Source organism: Vitis vinifera, chromosome 17 (genome assembly GCF_030704535.1).
Source record: "Vitis vinifera cultivar Pinot Noir 40024 chromosome 17, ASM3070453v1".
In the NCBI taxonomy this organism is placed as follows: domain Eukaryota; kingdom Viridiplantae; phylum Streptophyta; class Magnoliopsida; order Vitales; family Vitaceae; genus Vitis; species Vitis vinifera.
Window position 1 is genome coordinate 3,437,716 of NC_081821.1, and position 25,650 is coordinate 3,463,365.

Consider the following 25,650-nt stretch of genomic DNA (forward strand, 5'->3'; position numbering starts at 1 on the left):
TGTCATTTATTATTTCAAATATTTATATATAAGTTTTTAAATAAAATGAGGTAAAAAAAAAAGATAAATAATTAAATTTCAAAAAATAGGTTTTTACTTATCTTTTTAACCAAACCCATTAAATTATTTGGCATTAGAAAATGCTCCCAAAGCGATTTATTGTCTTAAAAAATATTTTTATTCTTTTACTTCCTATTTTCATTTTAATTCAATCAATTTTAGTTCATTATTATGTTTGATTAAAAGAGATAAAATAATTTTAGACATAATTTTGTTTTCAAGTAATATTTTCTTTTAAAATTTACATAAAAATAATTTATTTATTTTTATAACCACTTACTTTTAGGGTGAATTATCAAAGTTACTTTTATAAATTTGAGAATATTGATTTGATGATAAAAATTTCTTAAGATTAATTTTCAATTATTTTGAATAACAAAATTTTGTTTGAGAATACTTGTGGCTAATGCAAAAAAATTCAAAACAATTTTTATATTTTTATTATTTCTTAAAATATTTTCAAAAATTAATTACTAAAAGGTCTCTTTTTAGTTTTTATAAGTAAAAAAACATTAAAAAAATATTTTTTTGTTTTAAAGAATAAAAAAATTGTTTTGAGAAGGGTTCCAAACGGGCGATGGAATCTAGGAGTCAACTATCGAGAAGAAAATCAGAATCCTTTTAAAATACTAATTTGTTTTTTTTGGGGATTATAATGTGGCAATAAAACTAATTTAAGAAATGTAATATATGGAATTAAAAAAATTAAAAAAAAACAATCGATATGTATCCCGCCACTGAAGGAAATAAAGAAACAAAAATGAGAATAAAAAAAAAGAAGCTGTGGGCATTACTTTGGCCGGTAGTCTCTAACTAAGACTTGACTGCTGCTTTAATCATGGAGTGGAGTGGCTAATGCCTAAATCATTGACAGGACGTGAAGCTGAAAGAAATCATTGAGAGAGACAGGGAAGGTGAAACAGAGAGAGAGAGCAGCATGAAGGAGGAGCATCTGGATTACGTGGTGGTGCCGCTGGGTCTGGCGGTGATGGGTGCTTACCACGTATGGCTTTTCATCACTATTCTCCGCTCTCCCAGCCGCACTGTCATCGGCATCAATGCTCAGTCTCGCCGACAATGGGTCTTTTCCTTGATGGCTGTAAGTTCTCTTCTCTCTCCCCGTTTTTTTTTTTTTTTTCAAATTCCAACTCATATTTGCTTCACAATTCCCCAAAAAAAGAAAAAGAAAAGCGTACGGTGCTGCTCGAAGCCTGGTTATCTCAATTGTTTTAGTTTAGTAAGCGGTGTGCAAAACATGGTGCTGTTTTTGTGAGTCTCTTTTCTGGTTTCTTGGTTTCCTTGATCTATGGAAGATGCAGAGAAAGTTGGAGAAAAATAAAGGGAACAAAGGTTGTTTATTGAAGACCTTATGTCCCTGTTTTATCTGATCTACTTGTTGGGGTTCAGTAGCTGCTGATGCTACTCATTGTTGTGGAAATTCTGCTGCTTTAACTCCATCTTTTTTGTGGAAATTCGAATATTCTAGCTGATTCATTCTTGATTTCAGTAGTATATGAGATTTTCCAGGAAAGTTGGAGAGGAATTCAGAAACTACCCACAATACAATAGATTAGTTCTTGCTGTTTGATAACACTGGGCCTCCAATCATGGCAACCCAGAGAGAATTTTGTTTTATTTTTATTTTTTAATTTTTTTAATGGAACTACAGAAGACTGCCAGATATAATGGGTAACAAGTTTTGCAATTGAATAACACCTTATCCCATTGCTTCGTTGCAACTTTGTGCTTTGCAGTTATACGGTCTCTTGGACACATCCGGGCCCTGTCACAGTACTGTTGAGTGATTTGTGAATCTTATGACTTAGGCTTGGGTTGCTATAATGGCAGGCAAGAGGGTGCTAGGGAGAAGGCCTCTACCCTGAGTTTTTGGTGACTATTATACTCTGCTCCAAATTATTGTTAGGGGTTTTGTCTTTCTTAAGCAGTCTTTAAAAGTACATTGCCCCAAATTGTAACTAACTTTTTAGTTTATAATCTACAAACTTTTCCCTAAGTGTTCCTGCTTCCCCATTCCCCTTTCCCCTTTCCCCAGAGAAACCTGACAAGCCATCGAAGAAGAACATGATTTCATTAGAGATTTGATGACTTCTCTTTCTTGTAGGAAACAAATCTGAAATTATTCCAACTTCTAACAGCTGGGCTATTATGCGAAAAATTGGTTTATTGAAGGAAGATATGGTAAAACATAGATTAAATCGTACAAAGTGTTAGAAAGCTAAATTGGTAGTTAGGCCTTTCCACAGGCTAGGGCCATTGATTATTGAAAAACTTTGCTCCTATTGCTAGGATGAACTCGATTTAGGTCCAATCATCTCTGGTACTGAGCCTGGATTGCTTATATTTTCAGTTAGATGTAAAGGATGCTTTCTTGCATGGTGATCTTCAGTAAGAAGTGCATATCATGTTTACCTTAGGTTTTAAAGTGTTTAAAAGTGGGGAGAAAGTATGGTATGCTACTAGAAGAAGCCCATGAAGCAACCATGTTGATTTTTTATATGGTGCTGACTGGAAATGGTCCAATTGAAATTTCATCTTTGAAGGAGTAGTCAGGAAGAAAACTTAATTGGAGGACTTACAACCCTCATAATTCCTTGGCATTGAAATAACATGGTTTGCTGAGGTATTTTTGTTTTAGAGAAACTTGAGTTTAAGGGTGGCAACCTGCAGGCAGACTCCTTTTACTAATCAAGGGATGTAATTGATATTGATAGAAATGTTGAGATACACATCTCTTACTGGACCTGATAATTCTTATAATATGAGTGTGATTAGTCAGATATGCATTATCGTACTTCTTGTCATCTCAAGGCTGAGTATCTAGTGGTTTTTAAAGTCTGGTTCTGGTGAGGGAGTTATGCAACCAAAGCATGGCCATTGCCATATGCGAGTGGAAACTTATGCAGATGCAGGGTGGACTGATTTTTATTCTATGAGAGATCTGTCTTGGCATCACACCTCCATGTGTTGAAACCTTGTAACTTGGCCAACTGAGTTCATTCAGTGATATGAAGATTAAGTGCAGAAAGTGAGTTTCAAGCAGTAATCCTTGGGTTTCATGAAATCCTATGGTTGAGAATTCTTTTGGAGTTAGGCATGGAAGTTTAGTTGCATATGAATTTGTATTATGATATTTTTCTCAAGGAGATAAAGGTGGAAATTTAGTTGCCTTAGAATTTATATTGTGATAGCATCATAATAGGAGTCAGCATACAACTGGAATTCTTATTATTATTTTTTTCTTGATGGGAAAATAAAAAGGATTTTTTAAAAGCATCTAACAGAAAGGGGGTACAACCTAAAACACCGGTAATAAGCACACTAAGGGAAAAAGAAAAGCAGATCAAAGGTATCTTCTGCCTAACACGTCAACAAAATCTAAAAAGAACCAGCATTAAGATCTGATGAAGCTAATGGCTAAGAAACAAAGCTTGTAAAAAAGGTGTTCTTCACTGGCAGTTTTGGATTTTCCTTGGCTTTGAAATTTCTTCTGTCTCCTTCCAAATGGATCAAATTATGCCCGAAGGAGCAAGACTCAGCAGCCTTCTTGTCCTTATCCGAACAAAACTACCGTTCCACCCCAATGTTTTCATAAGCTGGTGTTTATATGAATTTTCTCTGTTACGCCTCTAGAGCAAAGAAATTAATTTTGGGAGGTACCAAAGGAATCGAAATTTCCCTAGCAAGAAAAAAGAAAAGACCTTATTAAGTCCAAAAGGCTATGGAATGAATTACACTTTGTTAACATTCAGACCATCTCTTACGATCTTTTCTCACAACAATGGATTGGAGAAATGTGTTCACCATCCCCAACTCTATATCAGGGAAGCCTCTATGAAAATGAGGGGATTAGTGAGCAACCACCAAGATCACCTAGAGGGGATTAGTGAGTCAATCACCAAGATCACCCATCTTTTCAAAGATCCACCACCCTAGCATGTTTTTGCAAAAGCATTTTAAATGTATTCAATTGATGCTCCCCACACCACATGTCAAACTTAAAATTTGTGCAACAATCATTTACTACTGTAACAAACTTATTCTAATGAAGAGCTTCACACCCTTTTCTAATTGCCTTTCATAGGCCAATCTCATACCCCTCCTTATTGTCCTTAGAGGTCTAACTATTCTCTTCCTCCCAAAACATATCTTGGGTGACTATGCCACACACGTGATTTTGCTCAATCACAAACCTCCAAAGTCACTTCCATATTAAAGCCTTTTTAGAAATAGAAAGAATTCTAATCCTGAGACTTTTCCTTCCTTTTTCAGAGCAAATAGTAGGCCACTTAACTAGGAGGATCTTTTTCTAAAAGTTACTGCCCCTCACAAGAATCTCAGTTAAATCTTCTCTAACCCGATCCTTACTACTCGTGGCATCAAAAACACCAAACTAAGGTAAGTTGGTGAAGCAGAAAGCTTTTAATGAAAGTAAACCTGCTCTCTTTGATAGATATCGCCTTTTCCAATTGAGTCTTTTTTGAGATTTTTTTTTTCTACTAAGCCCCAAGTCACTACTAATTTGAAAGAAGCACCCAAGAATAAGTCCAAGTAAATGGGAGACAACTTCCCCTACTTACAGCCATGGATTGAAACAAGTAAATCCACATTTGCTCTTCTCTAAATTAATTGTCAACTCTCACTTCAAAATAAAAGAGAACCTAGTTCTCATGAAACAATCGTGTATTAGTCACATCATAGAAAAACCAAGAATCATCATGGAGAACAAGTGAGAAGTATCCACTCTTCCTCTACTCTCCACCCTCACCTCGCTTTGAAACCTCTTATCTAGTCTCCTCTTCAAGACAAACAACTTAAGGCTTCCATGACAAACACAAGCAAAGCAGAGGAAAAACAATCCGTCTTTCTCAGACCCCATGAGCTTGGAAAAAGGCCTATCAAAGACCCATTAACCAACTTAGAGAAATAGACTATATAGATGCAGAATTTTATCCACCTAATGCATTTCTAATCAAAACTTATTTTCTCCATTATAGCTAGCATAAAGATCCCAATTAACATGGTTGAAAATTTTCATGATATTTAACTGTTAAGCAACCCTTACTCCCTAACTCTTCAACCTAGAATCAATGACTTTGTATATGATACGCACCACATTAAGAATCTTTCTCCCTTCTAAAAAATTCATTTTTAGCATCAAACATCACCCAAAACTTTCCTCAATCTATTTTTCAGCACTTGACTCTACAAGCCCTCGCCAAACTAATGAGATGGAAATTCTTAATGTTCTTCTCTTTTCTTTTGTTGGGAACAAAGACTTAAGGGTATGTTTGGTATAGGAGATGGAATGGAATAGCTATTCCACTATTTGGTATTCCTTATATTCTAAGGAATGGCTATTCCATTTCTACATAACCTTATTGGCTTTAGGTTTCTTAAGAATTCTAGCTAATGGGCCAATTAAAAAAAAATAAAATTAAAAAATATCCTTAATATAACATTCAAGATCTTTTACAATATGCTTTCTCATGAAATTCAACAAAAAAATTTATCACTTCATGATGAATTGTTTCCAATTTCCTACTAGAAGGCCACGGAAAACCATCAAGGCTTAGAGCTTTACACCCATCCGAGACAAGAAAGAGCACTTCCCAATTCACTTCATACACCAAATCGAACTCTTTAAAATAGATTCCATCAGAACTAAGCCTTCTAACCCTTGAATCCAAATACAGCCTCTTGAAAAAATCGGTGATCACTGCATTAATTTTTGAAGCCCCTTAAAGCCACACACCATTCACCCTTACTTTACTAATTAGGTTAATCCTCTTATGAGCATTAACAACTCTGTGAATGAATTTGGCATTTTCATGCCCCCTTTTAAGCCACAAAGTCTAAGTTTTCTATTGCCATAAGGCTCTTCCATATCAGCTAGAATTTGAATTTTGTCAATTGAACTTCTTAAATTTTACCTTTTCCCTGTAAGATTCCTCCCCTCCCTCTACTCCCCCATTCCCTCCACTCCCACAACCACCCCCACCCCCCAACTCTCCTTGTTATCCTAGAAATGAATATAATCCAAAGCACAAGCCTTACTAACAATTACACTACCAATATCCGAGAATATGAAACTAGAGGAATCCTTAAACTGATAACTTTCCCTCAGTTCTTAACTAGCTTCCCAAATTGTCTACTTAAGCCACATAATTTCAAATATGAAAGGATTTTTTCTCTCCCAATACTAGCGCAATCAAGAAGGATAGGATAATGCTTTGAGATCTATCTAGGTAGATCACATCGAGATACATCTAAAAGCTCTCTTCACAATCTAGAAAGGAGAAAGTGGTCTGAACATGATTTAGAATTTTCATCTTAACTTGCGCACCAAGTACAATGATCTTTGACCAAATGGTTATCCTATAAACTATAAATGTCAATAAACTTAGAAAAATCCCTTACTTTTAAGGACATTGTAACACAATTGCTATGCTCATGAGGGGGTTGAATCACACTAAAGTCAGCAAGAACACACCCATAAACCTTTAATAGCCCCTAACTTCTCCCAATGTTCCCTTCTCTTTGCTCCCACCACATACCATACATTATAAAAAACATTTAAAGGAAACCATCCTCTTGGTCTTTGAACTTATAGGACAGGGGAAAGGTTCCCTCCTCCATCTCCAAGAAATCCAAAACCTTATTTCTAAAACATAACCAATATCTCATTGAGCTCCTGGCATTGAATGGCTCGCTCCCAAACTTCTTACTAACTAATAGAAAATCACCTCCAATTTAGTCTCTTATATAAAAACCAAATCAACCTTATGATTTTGTACCAAAGCTTTCACAACCACCATCCCATCCCCTACTCCCAAATCCACGTTAATTATACACCAACTAGTTGCCTGAGAGGAGCGTTAGAAAATACATTATGCTTTTAACTTGTATATAAGAATATTTTGTAGAGGGTTGATCGGTTAAGAGAAACTTCTATCCTTCATTCTTCTATTTTTTATTAATTTGCCAAACAAATTGTTGGAGTATAATATTTACATTGTGGGCCTAAATCCTAATAGATTAAGCTTTTAGGAAAGTTGCTTACTCAACATGGTATTAGAGCAGGTTCAGAAATGTTAATCACCATCCTTAACCCCTTTTTCCATCATCCTGCACTGGAAATCTAGAAATGCCATCTGCTGCTGCTGCCGCTAATATGGTGTTGCTGAAATCTCTGGTTTTCAATCCCCCGTGTTTCCTAAATCTGATATCTCTCTATCTATTGTGGCTTCTTCTGCACTGCCTGGAGCTAATACCTCTGTCACTGATGTTAAACTTAATGACTTAAACTACATTCTCTGGTCAAAAGCAGTTGAAATTCATTTGATAGCGCAGAGGGAAGTTAAAATTCTTACATGATTTTTCTTCTCTAACATGCTCAAAAGGATTATGATTCATGGTGAAAGGAAGACACTATAGTCATGGAACAGTATGAAGCCTCATATTCCTTTTACCACAATGTCTTTAAGTATGACAAATAAAATCTGGAATGCACTTACACAAAGGTTTACATAGGATTAAAATATATCCTGAATTTATTATTTGTGTTCAACCATATTTTCATGTCAACAAGGTGATGATGCACTAAGTGAGTGTTATGGGAATTTCGAAGGATTATGGGAGGAACTCAATATCTATCATCCTCTAATAAATGGCATGGATGTACCTTGTTGACAAAGAAAAGTAAATTCCTATTTGGCTTAATTCTATTATGAAAGTTTCAAGTATAACATTTTAACAGATCAGCAACTGCCTACAGTCAACAATGCCTATTCCGACCTTTAGAGAGGGATTATAGTAAGCTTCTTCTTTTCAGCCCACAACACACATGAAGCTTGCCCTAATTTCTCCTGCTGGTCGCAGGAGATGAATTATTTCTTAGTGTGGTTGTGGATGCCGTAGAGGTGGAAGAGATAGATATTGCACTTATTATGAACATGACAATCATGCATCTTAGAAGTGTTGGGTGAAGTTTGGAAACTAGCTTGGGCAAATCAAGTCCATCATGATCATGTGGATAAATTATATGCTTTAAAGGCTCCTGGCTCAAGTAGATGTTAGTGTTCTTTGTGTCCATTAATGTCCATTATGATATGCTGCTACTGCAGTTTCTGCCTCTCATGTGCAGATATGGAGCTGCATAGTAGGTTTGTTAGAGCATGATGTACATTGTAGGCCTAAATCCTAATAACTTAAGTTTTTAGAAAACCTTATTACTCTAGACAAATTGAACTTGATGATCTACCAATGTATTAAAAGCAACCCTTTCTTCAAATGGAACAAGAAGATTTTGTTGTTAGTTTCTCACCTTGACTGAACAACCGTGTCTTTTCTTCCACCTCTAGCTTTTCTTGACATGGTTTCATTTCTTACTTGGTTGTTCTTGGTATCGTATCAAAACTCATCCATTTGCACTACACTTAATTTTTATACATAAAAAATGGTCGGTCTTGGAGCTTTCTTATAAAAATTTCTTCGTTTTTGTAGGACTATATATCCAAACCATACTCTAGATGCAGGTCCTCACTTCATGCATTTTACATTGATTTTCTAGGCAATATCCTCTCCTATAGGGTAAGAGTCACCTTGTACCTTGTGGTGGTGGTGGGTGAATAGTTTAGATGCAAGTCCTCACTTCATGCATTTTACTTCAATTTTCTAGGCAACTCTCCTATAGGGTAAGAGTCGCCTTGTGCCTTGTGGTGGCGGTGAGTGGGGGGCTAGTAGAGAAAAGAAAAAATGAACCCTAACCCCTCACCCCCACTCTTGAATCATATTCCTCTTTCCTTCCTCCCAAAAATAAATGTCTAACTATGCCATTGCTTTACTATGTCAACTTTTTTTTATAAGTATGCAATCAATATTAAGTTTAAAGTCACTAGAAGGGTTAAGAAGAAAAGACTCTAAGAAAAACAAAGGACTATAGCAGTAAATAGCTAATAGTAGCGCCTTGCACAAAAGATTCTATCGTAATAGATTCAAGAAAACCAAGTACGGAAGAATACTGTAGTCCTTACTGACCAAGTTACATGAGATTTGAAAGTGATTTCTTTTAGTTTCACCTCTGACAACTTGACCCTTTTAGGGGTTCTCTTTAAAGGTTCCTAAATCGTGCTCTATCCATTGCACATCCCTTCCTATGTCATGTTTCTTATGGATAATCTTTCTATGATGATGAAAATAGTCATATTTGGGTTATCTCTTGGCTATACACATTTTTCCACTCATTTTAAAATATTGATCTCTATGAACATCATTTATAATATCCTGGTACTTCTATCATATAATTTATTTTTCTCTTTAATTTATTTATTTTTCTTTCTTTCATTTGGGCTCTTCCTTCACAAATATGTAGCTCAATTGGTTCAAGCATTGGATGTCAACTTGAGGCCATGTGTTTGAGTGTAGCCAACCTGCCAATAACAATGTTTTGAAGAGAATTATACCCCTAGTGTTGGTGCTAATAAATATTCAGGAGTTCATAACATTTTTGGTTTAGCAACAAATAATTATAAGGGATTCAAATGGTATTAACCAACTAGATTCAAGTTGGAGGCTTTTTTTTTTTTTTTTTTTGCAACTTTATACAATTGCAACAAATAATAATGAGGATTATTTTATACAATTGCCACCAAAAGTTTGGTGGGTCATGAATATGCTTTATGAATGATTGGTTGTGCTTTATAACTTTACAAGGAAAGGGTGGTATTTTCTTTCTTAATCATGATATGTGGGTGCTCAATATTCATCTTTTATTCCATTTTACATATTCTTTCTTACAATACTGGCGTTGTTGCACATGTCATTGTGACCAAATTATGATGTTTTAGTATTTATTTAGAAAAATTTACAATACTAGTGTTCTTTATTTGATAGAAATGGAGAGGGCTTGGAGGTTTCTCATCTTTTGTTTGCCGATGATACTTTGGTGTTTTGTGGGGTCACTCCTAACTAAATGACTTACTTGAGTTGCTTGCTTATGTGGTTTGAGGCCATTTCGGGTTTGAAAATTAACTTAGCTAAGAGTGAGCTCATTTCGGTTGGAAGGGTGTTGAATGTGGAGGAGTTGGCTTCCAAAGTTGGTTGCAAAGTGGGTGTGCTCCCGACCACTAATTTGGGGCTCCCTCTAGGAGCTGTTTCATAATTTTGTGGTGGCTTGGGATGGGGTTGAAGAAAGGTTCCGAAAGAGATTGGGAATGTTGAAATGACAATATATTTCTAAAGGAAGTAGGTTAACGTTGGTAAAGAGTACATTAGCTAGCTTGCCAATCTATTTTATGTTTTTGCTTCGGATGCCGAGGAGAGTTTGTTGGAGGTTGGAGAAAATTCAAAGAGACTTTTTTTAGGGAGGTGAGTTTTTAGAGAGTAAGCCTCATTTAGTGAAGTGGGCTATCGTTTGCTTAGACAACTTGGAGTTGGACGCCTTCACTCTCTAAATAAGGCTCTCATTTGCAAGTGGAATTGATGCTTTGCTATAGAAAGGGATGTCTTATGAAGAGAAATTATTAATGGTAAATATGGGGAAATAAAAGGGGGTTGGTGCTCTAAGGAAGTGAGGGGTAGCTTTGGTGTTGGGTTATGGAAGGCCATAAGGAATTTGTGGGAGTTTTGGAAACATAAATTGTGTGATGATGAGCCTTTATGTGTCTTGTACCCTTCCTTATTTACCCTAACTAGTTCTAAAGAGGCTTGGGTGGCAGACTTATGATTGCATTCTAATGAGAGGGATGTTTGGATTCCTAACTTCTTTAGACCTCTCAATGATAGGGAGATCGAGACTGTGGAGTGCTTTTTGTCAAGACTTTAAGATAAGGCAGTGGATGTGGATAGGGAGGGCAAGGTGTTTTGGGTGGCGACAAAGAGTGGATACTTCTCTGTTAAGTCCCCCCTATTAAGTCCCTCTATTCTACCCTTGAGGCGGTAAGTGTAGAACCATTCCCATCTAGTGTAGCATGGAATGTGTGGGTTCCTTCGAAGGTAAGCTTTTTTGCTTAGGAGGTGATGTGGGGGAAAGTTTTGACTTTAAACCAATTACGAAGGAGGGGTTGCTCTTTAGCCAATAGATGCTTCTTTTGTTATGCTCATGAGTAGTCAATTGATCATATCCCCTTGCATTGTGGAAAGACAAAGGTGTTATGGGAACTCTTGTTCTTTGTGTTCAGGGCATATTGGGTGATCCATTCTATGGTTAGAGAGACCCTTTTAGGGTGGCATGACTCTTTTATTAGAAGAAAGCGTAAAAAAGTTTGGAGGACAGCTCCTTTTTGTCTCTTCAATATGGAAAGAGAGAAATAAAACATCTTTCGAGAATGTGGAGCTCTCTATTCAAAGGCTGAAATTCTTGTTTTTGTGTAGCTTGTTATCTTGGACTAATTTGTTTATAGAAAATACAACTATGTCCTTAGTCGATTTTATTGATTGGTTGGGGTCGGATTAATGGAGGGAGTATTTTTGTTTTCCCTGTCCTTTTTGACGCTTTTTGGCAGTGGTTATATACACAGTGTGTACTTTGGTGTGCCCTTTTTGGCACTTTATACTATTGCGATTTACTTAATCCAAAAAAAAAAAAAAAATACAAAATTTGTGGATTTTGTTATTATCATTGAAGGGAAGTAATCATTGATTAACATTACCAGTCACATGTGACAATGATCCATGAAAACAGTAGGGTCTGTCTTTGACATGTTAGTTAATATGATCAAACTATGGTGGTGATGGTGATAATGGAAGTGGTATTACCTATTACCTAATATATGCTAAGGGTTTCATTAGTTACAGGTGCAACTTCTTTCTTGGATTGAGTTTTTTTGCCAACAGGATAATCCCTGTTTCTCTGACGCATTTCATACTTTAATTATTGAGTTACTGGCTATCTAGGCTTTCTATGGTTACTAGCTAGGATAATTCATTTTCAAAGTGGTATACTTTTTCAAGAATTCTCCTTAACACTCAATTACAAGTAAAAATTTCAGTTTCTAGTGATAACTCCATTATGTTAATTTTAGGATCCCCTGAAGAATGGTGTTTTGGCAGTTCAAACTATACGCAACAACATCATGGCGGCTACACTTTTGGCAACAACTGCCATCACTCTTAGTTCACTGATCAGTGTTTTTGTGAGCAGCACCTCCAAGTCTAGCAGCACAGCATCAGTATTAGTTTATGGAAATAAGACTTCCCTTGTCTCTTCAATCAAATACTTTTCTATCTTGCTGTGCTTCCTTGTTGCCTTTCTTTGCAATGTGCAGTCTATCAGATACTATGCCCATGTCAGCTTCTTGGTTACTTTGCCTACATCAATGGGCAAAAGAGATTCTATTGAGTATGTTGCGAGAAACTTGGATCGAGGAAGCATTTTTTGGTCCCTTGGATTGAGAGCATTCTACTTGTCATTCCCTCTCTTCCTCTGGATTTTTGGGCCTATACCCATGTTTGTCTGCTGCTGCATAATGTCATTTATGCTCTATTTCCTGGACACAACTACCAGTTTCACACGGCATCTTCATAGCCACTCAATCGAAGAGGAAGTGCAAGCCAAAGAAAATGGGTCAGTCAGTCGATCAGCGTAAGTGCTGTTGAAAACTAATGCATTCATCGTTTGGTGAACTTTAGTTAGAATCTAAATGGAAATTTTTGTGTATGAATTAGGTTTTGTAGGTTCCTTCCTGAACTCCTTCTAGCCTAAAAATTGTCTTTTGGCATTCATCCACTAGTGTGTGCACTTTCCCTTTTTTTAAACCTTGTTTGTATTTAAATTATAAGAAGACGTGAACATTTTAGAAATACTTTTCTTGCTTTTGAGGGCAAAGATCAAGGAATTGTTTATGCTTTTCAAAAGAAAGAAATGTTTTCCCGAATGCCCATGTAACAATGAGCTATTAGATTGGCAAGTCATCTAATTCTTGAATTCATATATTAGAGATTTGTATAATTATTAGTTCATGTTTTATGAGAACTGTATTGATTTCCCCTTTTCCAAATATTTATCATTCTAACATTTCCTCTATTTTATCTTGCATCCTACAGTTAATTGCTCCTTAATTTAGATATACAACCATAGTCCAGAGACTCCAGACTGTACTCTTGAAAATAGACTAGTAACTTTTCAATGAAGGATTTTCATGAAATAGAATGATTAGAGTCAATGGGTCACCATAGTTCAAGCTTGCTGCTGTATACAAGGCATTGTTATCTCAAGGTTCTAGTCATTCAGGTTTTAATATTTCTGGGGCTGCTTGCTTCATCTCAGTTTGTCCATTCAGTGGTTCCATATTACCTTGCTGTATCTTAGTCTTTGTTCTTCATTCTCAGGGAAAACATTTTTGAGGACTCTCAGCTCTTCTGCCCTCTACTTACAGGCAGCATCCCAATTTTCATTGATTGATTGCTCTTGAATCAAATGTCCCAGTTTCTGTAAGCTTGGGCCCCGAGCCAAAATGTTGTCGCTTTCGCCCTCTGCAAGCATTCCGGGATCAGACAAGTCTGCAGAAAGCTGCCTTGTCTGTTTATGCTTGTCAGAGAATGCTGTCTTCAAGCTTTCAGCTCTGGGTTTTTTTTTTGTTTTTTTCATCCCCCTTCAGCCACACAAGTCCATGGCTTCCATTTCTGAAAGATACCATTGTAAAAAATTCTGAAACTACTAATTTCTCCTCCATTCCCACCTGTTCTTTTCCTGTGGATGATATGTATGCCTAACATTGCCAATCATTTCCAAATCATTCATAGAACTCATAAACTATCTTGGTATTTCCTCTTTAACAACATTTAGTTCAACAAAACCCCAAACCACAGAAGAAAAAATAAATAAAATAAGTAAAGAACTTGCAATTCATTATTCAATGAAACAAAATCTGCGCTGCCCATAATGGGGAGGAAAGAAAGGATAAGAAGAGGAGGAAAGCAAATGGGGTGTGGGCTGATTTGAAGAAAAAGTTCCATTTACTCCGATTATGGGGACAGGGGTGACATGCCATGACTTAATTAGAAAGCATGCAAGTGTCCCAATTCTTCAGAAAAAGTCTTCAATATCTTTTCCACTGTCACAAGAATTTCATAAAATTGCTCATTAAAAATATGAATCTATCTAAGGTACCCAACAGTACTTTTTTCGGTACCCACCTTTTGTCACATATGATTAAATCATAATTTAATTTATTTGTATTTTTATATCTTAATCTCATTCCTTTGTACTTTTAGCTTATAATCTACGTTTGATAGTACATGGGTAACACGTAATTTTGAAGTTTGAAAATTTGAAAATTTAAGCATATTGCATAATAACCTCCTTCCTTATGCATCTTTGGAAAGAAACTAATCAGTAGAAGATTTAGTTGGACAAGATGGGATCTGGTTGTACTCTCTGGAATAATTAAAAGTAAAAGCCAATTAAAGTGGGACATCTGAAGCCAAAAGAGTGAAGCTGAGGATAGAGTGCTTTAATGAATGAATAAAGGGCTAATAATACTTTGTTTCAAAGAAGGTCCACTAGAGATATTATGCCGAGTGGTAAGGGTGTTGTGAAACAATAATTCCCAATCTTGGTAAGGGTGGGGGAGTAGAGGCGCAGCCCCTTAAAAAGCTTTCCATGCCTCTTACCAACATGTCAGTATGCCTTACCCAATACGGATGTAAATGGGGCGGGACGGGGAATTCTTTGGGAATCCCGTTTCATAATTTTATATCTATTTTTTTAATTATTAAATATAAAAATTATATATAAACTAATATGTTTAAGATGATATTAAAAATATTATAAATTTGTTAAATATTTAAAACAATAATCAAAACCGGGGTCAACATTTCATCTCTATCCAATTTCTAGTGTTGTTATCCCGTCTTGTCATGGGTCTTAAAGATTGACTTCTATTTATTCTAGAATATTTCAAAATGAACCCCAATTATTGAAAAATAATTAACTATGGAGGTTCTGGATGTCGGTATATATGGTAGTCCTAGAAGCACCATGGGCAAAATTCTTGAATTATAAAATTTTAACCATTTAGTATATATGAACATGACTGATAATAGAAATTAAATTCAGTGAAGAGAAAAAAAAAATGATTGAATCCATTTGCATTAAGTTTATACATATCTTCCATGCATTCATCCACTCCACATAGACAGTAGAAAATATGTTGTGAATGATAGATATGTAGATAAAGGGGGGCAAAGTGAAAATAATTGTGAGAGAAGGGGGTTCGAGGCTTCAAGCGATGCAAGTAGGGGCCATGCCAGTATGTCCAAATTTCTCTATCACATACAAACATTTCACATGCAGGGTCATGTGCTTCGAGGTGGTTCACATGCAAGTTGTTCCCTTCGCAGCTTTCAAATGAATTTTTGGTGCAAAAGCAAGACATTTTTTTGGAGGGAGGAAACAGGAGGGAATGGAGGCTATTTCTTGGTGTCTTGCGCTTAGCATTGAGAGAAAGTCGCCTGTTGTCGCCCCCACTGATTCAGACAGATGATAGATTTTTTGACGATGTATGTATAAAGATGGGTTGGACCACTGCGCACGTATCACCTCCCCCAGTGGGTGGTCCTTCCCATATATGGGACCGCAAGGTCCCCCGATCACTACTAGTGCCCAGTACTTGATACACCCTGCTTCATCTTAAATATGTTAAAAGAGTCATGTGAAGATGCCAAAAAACTGAACAATTTTGGTAGGTCCTTGTATGCCATCAAAGATTCAACTTGCATTCCCACTTATCACATCATATCATACTAAAGACTCAAACTGCAATATCTCTTTGTGTGAATTTCCCAAGCCACCATGGAGCTGGTCATCCCTTCCATCATTAGCTAGGTTTAGAAAGATGGGACTCATGCATGTCATATATAGTCCCCTCAAGTCCATGGGCAGTGAATACATATATACCAATGGTTGGAAAGCTGGAAAGCTTTCTGGTTGGAACTGAAGGTACTAAGTGCTAATTACTAGTTTTACCACGACTATTTATGTATCTAAGATCAAAGTTCATATCCCACATTCACCTCCTTTTCTAGATTTTCAAGAGTTCTGATCTGATGTCGAAACAATCTTTTCAAAAGTAAGTATAATAATGTGAGCATGGTTGAATATATAGCTCAAAAATTTTCAAAAAAGTGTTGCATTATTGCCATTGTAGTCAACAAATACAGAACTCAAAATGCTCCAACTAGTGGTCATGGGGTCTCCCGAATGAATTTGGGCATGTTCGTCGACTGGATACTCAATAATCGTGGCCATGTCAAAGTTGAACTGATTCGATGCCTTATGTGTGAAATTCATGAACCAAGCATGCATCCGTATTGTCACCCAGGAAAAGTCTTGAGACAATACATGATTAGTGGCCACAAAAAATTGCTGGCCACTAGCTGAAAGGATCTAAATTCCGTGAGAGAACTTTTTGGTCATAAGTCAATTGTAATGGATGAAAAATCGCTAAATGCTATCCCATCTTTTGATTGTTTGTTTGATATACCGTCGGAATCATTGCTAATTAGATTTTGCTAAAGGAACTGAAGGCATTTCCTGCCTGACGTTATATTTGTCCATTTCTGTGAAATGGCATGCCTTTTCTCCCCCAAAGGGATGGTTTAGGGACAAGCACTAATCTTTATCATGCTTGGTAATTGAATCAATAATTGCACCATACGTGATCAGCTCAAAGAAAAAGAGAATACCAGTGTTTTTGCAATGTTCTTCTTCCTTTTTATATGTTGCTGAATAGTTAAAAAGGGTTCAAAATAGTTGCATTGGAATGAAGATTGGTGGAGTTTACCTACATTTGTGTCTGAAAATAGCCTCTTGTTCTACACCTTTCTTCTTCCTTTTGAAGTGGTAAAGAGAAAAAGGAAAGAAAATGGAGGAGCAGTAAACGTTATCTCCTCCATGATAGTCAAAAGAAGTCATCTAGAGTCTCTTGGAAAGGTAGTTTTGTCCTGGGTGTAGTTGACAAACTGACCGCAGTCCAAGCGGAATCTTTCCTTTTTACTTTCCCCTTTCCTTTTGCGTTCGAGGCAAAGGGTTTCTTCTTCAAACTTCAAAGTTCATATCCACTCGCCCACCAAATCTAAGGTTGTGGTTCATCTTTCATGCCTAAATTCCGTTATCTAATTTTGATACCCACCCACAATAAAAAGAATCTAAAACCATTCCATTAAACCATCTCTTTAGATGGTGGCATTAATGTCTTTCTTTAGTGTAATAGATGGGAAACAAACCAATTTTCGGATGTACCTTATTTTTCATCTCTTCCTTGTTTCTCCTTGAATAGATATAACTTAGTCCATCTCCATTTCTTAACTAATCTATTTTTGGTAAAGAATTGCAATATATATATATACATATATTACTTTGAACAAAAATTACTCTAATTTGCTCTATTTACAATCTTCTTTTGCAATCTAGAGTCCTTTCCTTCTTTCTAATCTATTTTCTTATCTTTCCCTTTATGTATTTTCATTTCATTTTCTTAATTTTTTCCTTTTACATATTTCATTTTCTTATTTTTCCCCATGCATACCCTTTAACACTCTGTTTTAGCCATTAAATAAATGCGTTATATAATATTTTTAATTTTACAATTTTTTTTGTATAATCTATTAATATTAAAGAGAAAACTATTAATATCACTTTCAATTAAAATTACTCTAATTTATATTTTTTTGTAACATTTGAAACCTTATCATTATAATGCGTTAAGTATAGCAATTATCTAAAATCAACTATGTATGTGTTACATATGATTCGCAATATGAGATCCAATTATTATTAATACCACTAATAACTATATCTTCTTGTGTGATCTAGAACTTCCTCGTCATGTTTATCTTTTCATATTTTGAATCTCATCATTATTCTAAGTACTTATCATAGTGAAATCAAACCAATTGAAATTTGATGCATTCACTAGCACCACCATCTTCATATTTTTGTGGCCAAAATGACTTCCAAGAGGGGTGTGATTAGGTCATTAAAATTACTCTAAGTGCTTATCATAGTGAAATCAAACCAATTGAAATTTGATGCATTTACTAACACCATGGGTGTGACTAGGTCATTAAAATTAAATTTAATCTATAAAATTTGTCAAAGTTTTAAGAAGTAGTTAGGATATTTTATTTTTTTGTTAAATAAAATCTGAAGTCAATAATTCATATTGTAGTTAGGGAATTATAAGGGTAGTAACCAGTTTATGCTATATATCTATGTACTCATGCTTTATGAAATTTAAGAAGAACAATTACTTTTTCTTCTCAAAAATTACATGGTATCAAAGTCTTTTACTTTTGATACATTTTTTCTCATGACAAAAATGGCAATGATCGACGCAACAAAAAACTCTACAACTTCTGCAAATTCATCTGAGAGCATCCAATCTGCTTCTTCGACATCAAATGATGACTTTTTTTCCTAGAATTTCAACCTGCAACTCACAGTTCACAAACTCAACATGAAAAACTATCTCAAATGGGCACAATCCATGAAATTAACGATTGATGCAAAAGGGAAATTAAGGTATTTGACAGGCGAAGTGACACAACCTATAGCAAATGATCTATCCTTGAAAAAATGGCAATCTGAAAATTCCCTTGTCATTGCATGGCTCATCAATTCTATGGAGCCGACGATTGGGAAACCTCATCTTTTTTTACCAACAGCCAATGATGTTTGGGAGGTTGTGCGAGGTTGTTATCCTGATTTGGAGAATTCGTCTCAAATTTGATTTGAAGACCCAACTTTGGCAATCCAAACAGGGTGAACATGACATTACTACCTATTACAATGAGATGGTGACTTTATGGCAAGAACTGAACTAGTGTTATGATAATGTTAGGGAAAATTCCAATGATTGTGCTCCTCATAAGAAGAGAGAAGAGAATGATCGAGTCTACATGTTCTTCACTGGTCTTAATCGAAATTTGGATGAAGTTAGAGGACGGATTCTGGGCCGAAATCCACTGCCCTCCATTCATGAAGTTTTCTCTGAAGTTAGGCATGAGGAGTCCCAGATGAGAATTATGCTGCAAAATCTAGAGTCTAGTTCGAGCTAGGAACTTGTGGGCTCAGCCCTTGTATAAAGAAGGTTTAACTTTGAGGCAGATAAGTAGAAGAAGCCATGGTGTAAGCACTATAAAAAAACCATGGCATACAAAGGAGACTTACTAGAAACTTCATGATAAACCACTAAATTGGAAGAGAAAATCTAGTGAAGATGGATGTGTTTTTCAATCCATAACCGAGGAGTCTCTAGAACACCAAATCAATTCAGAAACAGTCTCGTTCACGAATGAGAAATTAGAGCACTTATACAAACCTTTTCATTCTCCAAAATTATCTATAATCTCGTCTTGTTCTTTGGCTCAAAAAGGTAATTATTTCACTATTACCTCTTTTAGTGTCATCCCAAATTCAATAAATCCTTAGATCATCGATTCTAGAGCGACTGATCACATGATAGGTTGCTCGAAACTATTTTTCTCTTACAATCCTTGTGTGGGTTATAAAAATGTCAAAATTGTAGTTGGTTCCCTTTCTACCATAGCCGGAACCAGATCAATCCAACTATCTCCTTTCTTAATTCATAATGTGCTTTATTTTCCTAACATATCTTGCAATTTACTATCCAATCAGTAAAATAACTTTTGATCATAAGTGTCGTGCTAGTTTTTATCCTTCATATTGTGAGTTTCAAGAATTGAGTTCGGGGAGGACGATTGGTAGTGCTAGAAAGTATGACAGACTCTACTTTTTTTAAAATAGAACCAACTCAAGTAGACTGAACCAACGTACCTGTTTCAATTTTGTTTTTGTTTCAGAGGATAGTGAAATAATGATATGACATTATAGGTTAGGCCATCCAAGTTTTCAGTGTTTGAAGTACTTGTTTCCAATTTTTTTATTTTTTTTAGAATAAAATGTCATTTTTCTTTCAATGCGAAATTTGTCAATTATCTAAACATCATCATGCATCTTTTTCTCCACAACCTTACAAGGCCTCCAAACCATTCACTATGATTCATAGGGATGTTTAGGGACCTTGTCGAGTTTCTACAAGTTTTGAAAAAAAAAATGGTTTGTTACATTTATTGATGATCATACTCGGTTAACTTGGGTTTATCTGATGAAAGAAAAATCCAAAGTGGAAACAATTTTCAAACTTTTTTACACTATGGTACAAACACAATTTCACAAGAAAATTCAAATTTTTAGGAGTGATAATAGAAAAGAGTATTTTAACAAAATTTTGGGAAGTTTTTTTCTTGAAAATAAGTATTGTTCATCAAAGCTCTTGCAATGATACTCCTTAACAAAATGGGTTAGCTGAAAGAAAAAAAAACAAACACCTATTAGAAATAGCTCGGGTGTTACCTTTTACAACTAAGGTACCTAAATATCTTTGGGACATAGTCATCCTTACTACAATAGACCTTATAAATCGAATGCCTAGTAAGGTTTTAAACCTTGAGACTCCTTTAAATATTTTTCATAAGTTATATCCTATGAATAAGTGTTCATCAACTTTGCCTTTAAAAATATTTGGGTGTACCGCTTTTGTTCACATTCATGATCACAATCGAGGAAAACTTAAACCCCGAGCTCAAAAATGTGTGTTTGTTGGTTATGCTTCCAATAAAAAGGGATACAAATGTTTTGACCTGGTTTCTAAAAAATGTTTGTCACCATGAATGTCACATTTTTCTAATTAACACCATTTTTCACTATTGATCTTCAGGGAAGGGAAGAAAAAATGAAGATTCAGATCAATTAAAATATTTTCAACTTGAGGACTCACTAGTTGTTTATTCTCCCATACCCTTAGTTCAATTTGAGAGTCCAAATATTATTGTACCAGATGTGAGCGAATCAAGTTCTTTAAATAATGAAAATGCAAATTCATCTTTAGTGTTGTTTCATAAAGATCACGACTCCAACATAACGAATGGAAAAGAAATAGTACCAAGAACACAGGGTTAATACCCAACATTGTCTACTCATGAAAGAATACAACTCAAAGGAAAGAGTCGGTTGATCTCTTGCACTACCATGAGTCCACAAACCTTCCAGGTAACACTTTTCTTGAGCCTGCACAACCTGTTCAGTCTACTTCAGGTCTTAATCCCAAGTCTATGAGTTCTAGGTCCAAGTCTAGTAAGTCTACCAATTCTAATATTCCCATTGTTGTCTGTAAAGATGTAAGGTCATGTACCAAACACACATTGTCTAACTAAGTGTCATACAAAAATCTCTCACCCAATTTTCATGTTTTTACCTCACAAGTGTCTTGTATGGAGATTCCAAAAAGTGTGCAAGATGCTCTAAAGATTCCTGAGTGGAAGGAGGTTGTTTTTTTAGAAAATGAAGGCTCTTGAAAAAAACAAGACATGGGAGATGGTGGATTTGCCTATAGGGAAGACAACTATGGGGTGTAAAATGGGTATTACAATTAAATACAGGTCAGATGGATTACTTGAAAAGTATAAAGTTAGGTTGGTCGCCAAAGGATTCACTTAGACCTATGACATTTACTACCTAAAGACCTTTGCACCTGTAGCAAAACTAAATACTATGAGAGTTCTCTTATCACTTGCAGCAAATCTCGATTGACTTCTATAACAATTAGATGTGAAAAATGTTTTCCTTAATGGAGACTTGGAGAAAGACGTATATTTGGATGCAGACCCAGGCTTTGATGAAAGGTTTGGTTCAAAGGTATGTAAACTGAAGAAATCTTTATATGGGTTGAAACAGTCACCAAGGGCTTGGTTCGAGAAGTTCACTTAGTTTGTTAAAAGTTAAGGGTACACTCAAGGACAAGCTGGTCATACTATGTTTGTAAGACACTCACAAGATGGGAAGATAGTTGTGTTAATTGTGTATGCAGATGACATTATTCTCACCGAGAATGACTTGCTTGAGATGAACTGGTTGAAGTAGTCTTTCTCATCAGAGTTCAAGATCAAGAATTTAGGGTCCTTAAGATATTTTCTTGGAATGGAGGTTGCTTGGTAAAAGAAAGAAATAGTTGTCTCACAACACGAAGATATGTTCTTGATCTCCTTAAAGAAACTGGAATTAGTGGTTGCAAGCCAATAGACATTCCAATTGACCCCAACCAAAAACTTGGAGATGACAAAGAAGGCAATCTAGTGGATACATCTCGATATCAAAGACTAGTAGGGAAGTTGATTTACTTACCACATACACGACCAGATATTGCATTTGTCGTGAACATGGTAAGTCAATTCATGCACTCGCCCAATGAGAAACATCTTGAGGCATTATATCGAATCTTGAGGTATTTAAAAAGTACACCAAGCAAAGGTCTACGCTTCTAGAAGACTACACATCAAAACATTGAGGTCTACATTGATGCAAACTATGTAGGTTCAATTATTGATAAGAGATCTACATCAGGATATTGCACATATGTTTAGGGTAACTTGGTCACATGGCGAAGCAAGAAACAAAATGTGGTTGCAAGAAGCAGTGTCAAAACATAATATTGAGTTATGGCTCATGGAGTCTGTGAGATGTAATGGCTGAAGAAGGTACTAGAAGAGTTGAAGGTGCCAATTAACATTGCACAAAACCCAGTGCAACATGATCGCACAAAACATGTTGAAATTGATAGACACTATATAAAAGAAAAGATCGACAATGGAGTTATTTGTATGCCATTTGTTCCAACAACGCAACAAATAGCTAATATCCTCACCGAAGGATTGTTCAATCCTAACTCGCCAACTTGAGGTGGGGGGAGAGGGGAGGGTTGTCGAAGTTTTAGGAAGTAATTAGGATATTTTATTTTTCTGTTAAATAAAATGTGAAGTCAATAATTGAGATTGTAGTTAGGGGGTTTCTATTTTTATGAAGTAGTTACATTTTCCTATTTTATAGCTGAATTGATTATTGGGCTAGTAACTAGTTTCTGCTATGCTATATATCTATGTACTCATATTTGATGAAATCTAAGAAGAATAATTACTTTTCTTCTCAAAAATTACAAAACCCTAATATTCTAATCTGGTCAAACATTAAAAGAATAAAGTAGATGGAAATCTCAAGATCACTTACGCGACAATACAGCAAATTGGTTTAAGTCAATCCTAAACAATAGTTGTTGGATCCATTCTAGGATAATGGAGGTACCCCACTTTTTTATATTGTGAGCCCTCATGGCACCAAAGACATATGACTTATCTCAATCAACTTTCTAGCTAGCAAGAATCTTCATCCACGATCCAAAATTAAAGATCCTTTCAACCTTCATCCACGATCCAAAATTAAAGATCCTTTCAACCGCCAGCTCCTCATATGAGTAACTCATAAGAATCATGTTTTGGTGATTAAAAACAATGAGCCACAAGTACACAAAGGTTGTCCTCCTTTTTTATAGGAAGGTTAAAATCAGGAAGAGCCCCATGCATGCCTCCTTCCGAGTGCTTTAAAAAACATTATATTTTCTGCCAACTTAATTGCATACCAAGCTCAGTACTTGTCACGGCAATGCAATTGAACTTTGTTTGTAGTAAGCCTCAATCGATGCAAGTTACACTGTAGCAGCTGTATCAAATATATATAACATTGCTTCTAGCAATTCTATCACTAAATGCCACATGAAATTGTAACAAAAGGGAAGTTTAATACATTTTAGAAACTCCAACAATTGATTCATGATATGTTTTATGAGGAAGATTGGAAAATTCACATTAGAAGATGAAGGCAAATTCATTAGGAGCTCATGCCATTACTCCATTACTAGTTCAAAAGCCAAAAACTTCCAATTTTCTGAGTTAATTTGTAAATGAAGTTGCTTGAATTGTGAGTTGTAGAAGTTTAATGGAGCATCCTAGAAGGGTCTTACAGTGGGTGTTAGTTCCCTTGTCGAGTATACATATGTTCTAATTGTGCTGTTTCAAAAGGCCAAACATCTCAATCCTCTTCTGCTCCTAGATAATTAGACTTACAAGGGGAGACAGTTTCAAGGATAGACTTGTTTCAATGCCTAAATGAAGATGATTAGCCCAACTTGATAGGTTTGAACTAAACTAAGGTAAGAAATTTCATGAACCTTACCTTGTAGACTTAACCATATGTGCTCTCTATGTTGGAATTACCGAAAACATTTAGTTTTAGTTTTGCCCCCTTTGGAGAATTATTTTGGTTTCTTTCTTGGTTGTAATGAAAATCCTATATCTAGTTAAAATTCATAATAATCTTGAGAGCAATGGGCTGATAAATATCCCCATTGATGAGCCTTATCAAGGTCAATTTCGATCCCAAAGTAGTCTCCTTTATCAACTTTGGAATGGCTGGGCAACCCTTAAAAGAGTGTGGGAATATACTTAGTAGCTAGGCTTTATAGCTTCTACCAAATGAGTCCCTTGTTTTTTCAATTCCCAAAAATGGCACTTTTATTTTCTCCCACAAACCAAGTGGTACCAACTTCTCTGGGAATCACTTTTAACAGTAATAGGCTGTATAGCATCAGAATTTTGCAGGTCTTCATCCTCTTGAAAATGAAAAAATAAAAAATAGTCCCATACCTTATACTTTTTGAAATTAACATGTTGCAGAGCTATCCCAGAGTTTCTAACCAACACAACCCACAGAGCAACTGTTAGCACATACATATATATACAAGAAGAAATTGTATAAAAAAATGGATGATCTCAACTATGAAAATGAGAATTATGAATTGAAAAATTGAATTAAAACTTCAGTCTCCTTTGACAGGATTACATTTCAAAACTAGCCTATACTTCGAATGAGAAGAACTGAATTACACATGGATGGATCCCATTGAACTGTTCATCAACCAATTAACACCTAGTTTAGATAGCCAGAGGTCCAAGCATAATCCCAAACCATACCACTTCTTGACTTCATCAAGAACAACTAAGAGCATGATCCCAAAGCAGCTTCCCTCTGCTAGCCCAATTTGAACTGCAAAACCTGAAACAAAATGGAAAAAAAATCAACAGAAAGCAGACAAAATCAACCCCACTTCTTCCTCCTCCCCCAATTCGAACTACAAGGCATGAAATGCAAATAATGCATTAGAATACCAAAACCAAAGCCAAAAATTCATATGGGTAGTGGTGATTAGCATGACTCTGAGAAAGAAAGATATAAGTGGAAGCCCTAAGGAAGAAGAAAAAAACAAAAGAAAAAAGAATAGAGAGAATAGGGAGGGAGGGAGGGAGGGAGGGAGGAAGAGGGGCTGAGGTGATGACAGAAGTCTAGAGAGCACAAAGGAGTGAGATGCAAACTCCATGCACATCATCATCTGTGCTCTCTATCTTCTGTCAACAACATCACCAGTGCCTTCCTCTTTCCGTAGTCCCTACAACCCCCCCTAGAGTGAAATCCGAAAAAGAAAGTTACTTTAAAGAGGGAGCAAGAGAGAGAGAAAGAGATATGAAGTCTTTCAGTGCTGAGAAGAAACTTGGGGATGACCTATCACAGACTTGCTATAGCCTCTATTTATAAGGAAAAACAACAAGGACACCTCCCCTAAAAAGAGAATGATAAAGGGATAAAGGGGGTAGTCGACTGCTTTA

At 35.7% G+C, this 25,650-nt stretch overlaps 1 protein-coding gene, 1 long non-coding RNA gene and 1 other non-coding gene across 4 annotated transcripts; 1 reads left to right on the top strand and 2 right to left on the bottom strand.

Moving 5' to 3' along the window:
• The first annotated feature begins 836 nt into the window (after window positions 1–836).
• LOC100266291 (uncharacterized) lies at window positions 837–13,846 on the top strand. 2 transcript variants are annotated; one of them, XR_002032233.2, is made up of 4 exons: window positions 838–1,159; window positions 12,102–12,661; window positions 13,123–13,309; window positions 13,408–13,493. XR_002032233.2 is itself a non-coding variant. In XM_002277277.5 (3 exons), the coding sequence occupies exons 1-3, from the start codon at window positions 998–1,000 to the stop codon at window positions 13,478–13,480; spliced, it is 795 nt and encodes a 264-aa protein (XP_002277313.2). In that variant the 5' UTR covers window positions 837–997; the 3' UTR covers window positions 13,481–13,846. The 2 variants fall into 2 exon arrangements, 1 of the variants encoding a protein (XP_002277313.2); XM_002277277.5 differs by lacking the exon at window positions 13,123–13,309 and having other exon boundaries at window positions 837–1,159; window positions 13,408–13,846.
• A 10,908-nt stretch (window positions 13,847–24,754) lies between these two features.
• On the bottom strand, window positions 24,755–25,650 carry LOC109124297 (uncharacterized). Its single transcript, XR_002032260.2, has 2 exons — window positions 25,475–25,650; window positions 24,755–25,042 (listed from the first exon to the last, which is right to left on the bottom strand). It is a non-coding gene; the product is annotated as an uncharacterized LOC109124297 (long non-coding RNA).
• MIR156G (microRNA MIR156g) lies at window positions 25,307–25,409 on the bottom strand. The gene has a single exon (NR_127738.1). It is a non-coding gene; the product is annotated as a microRNA MIR156g (primary transcript).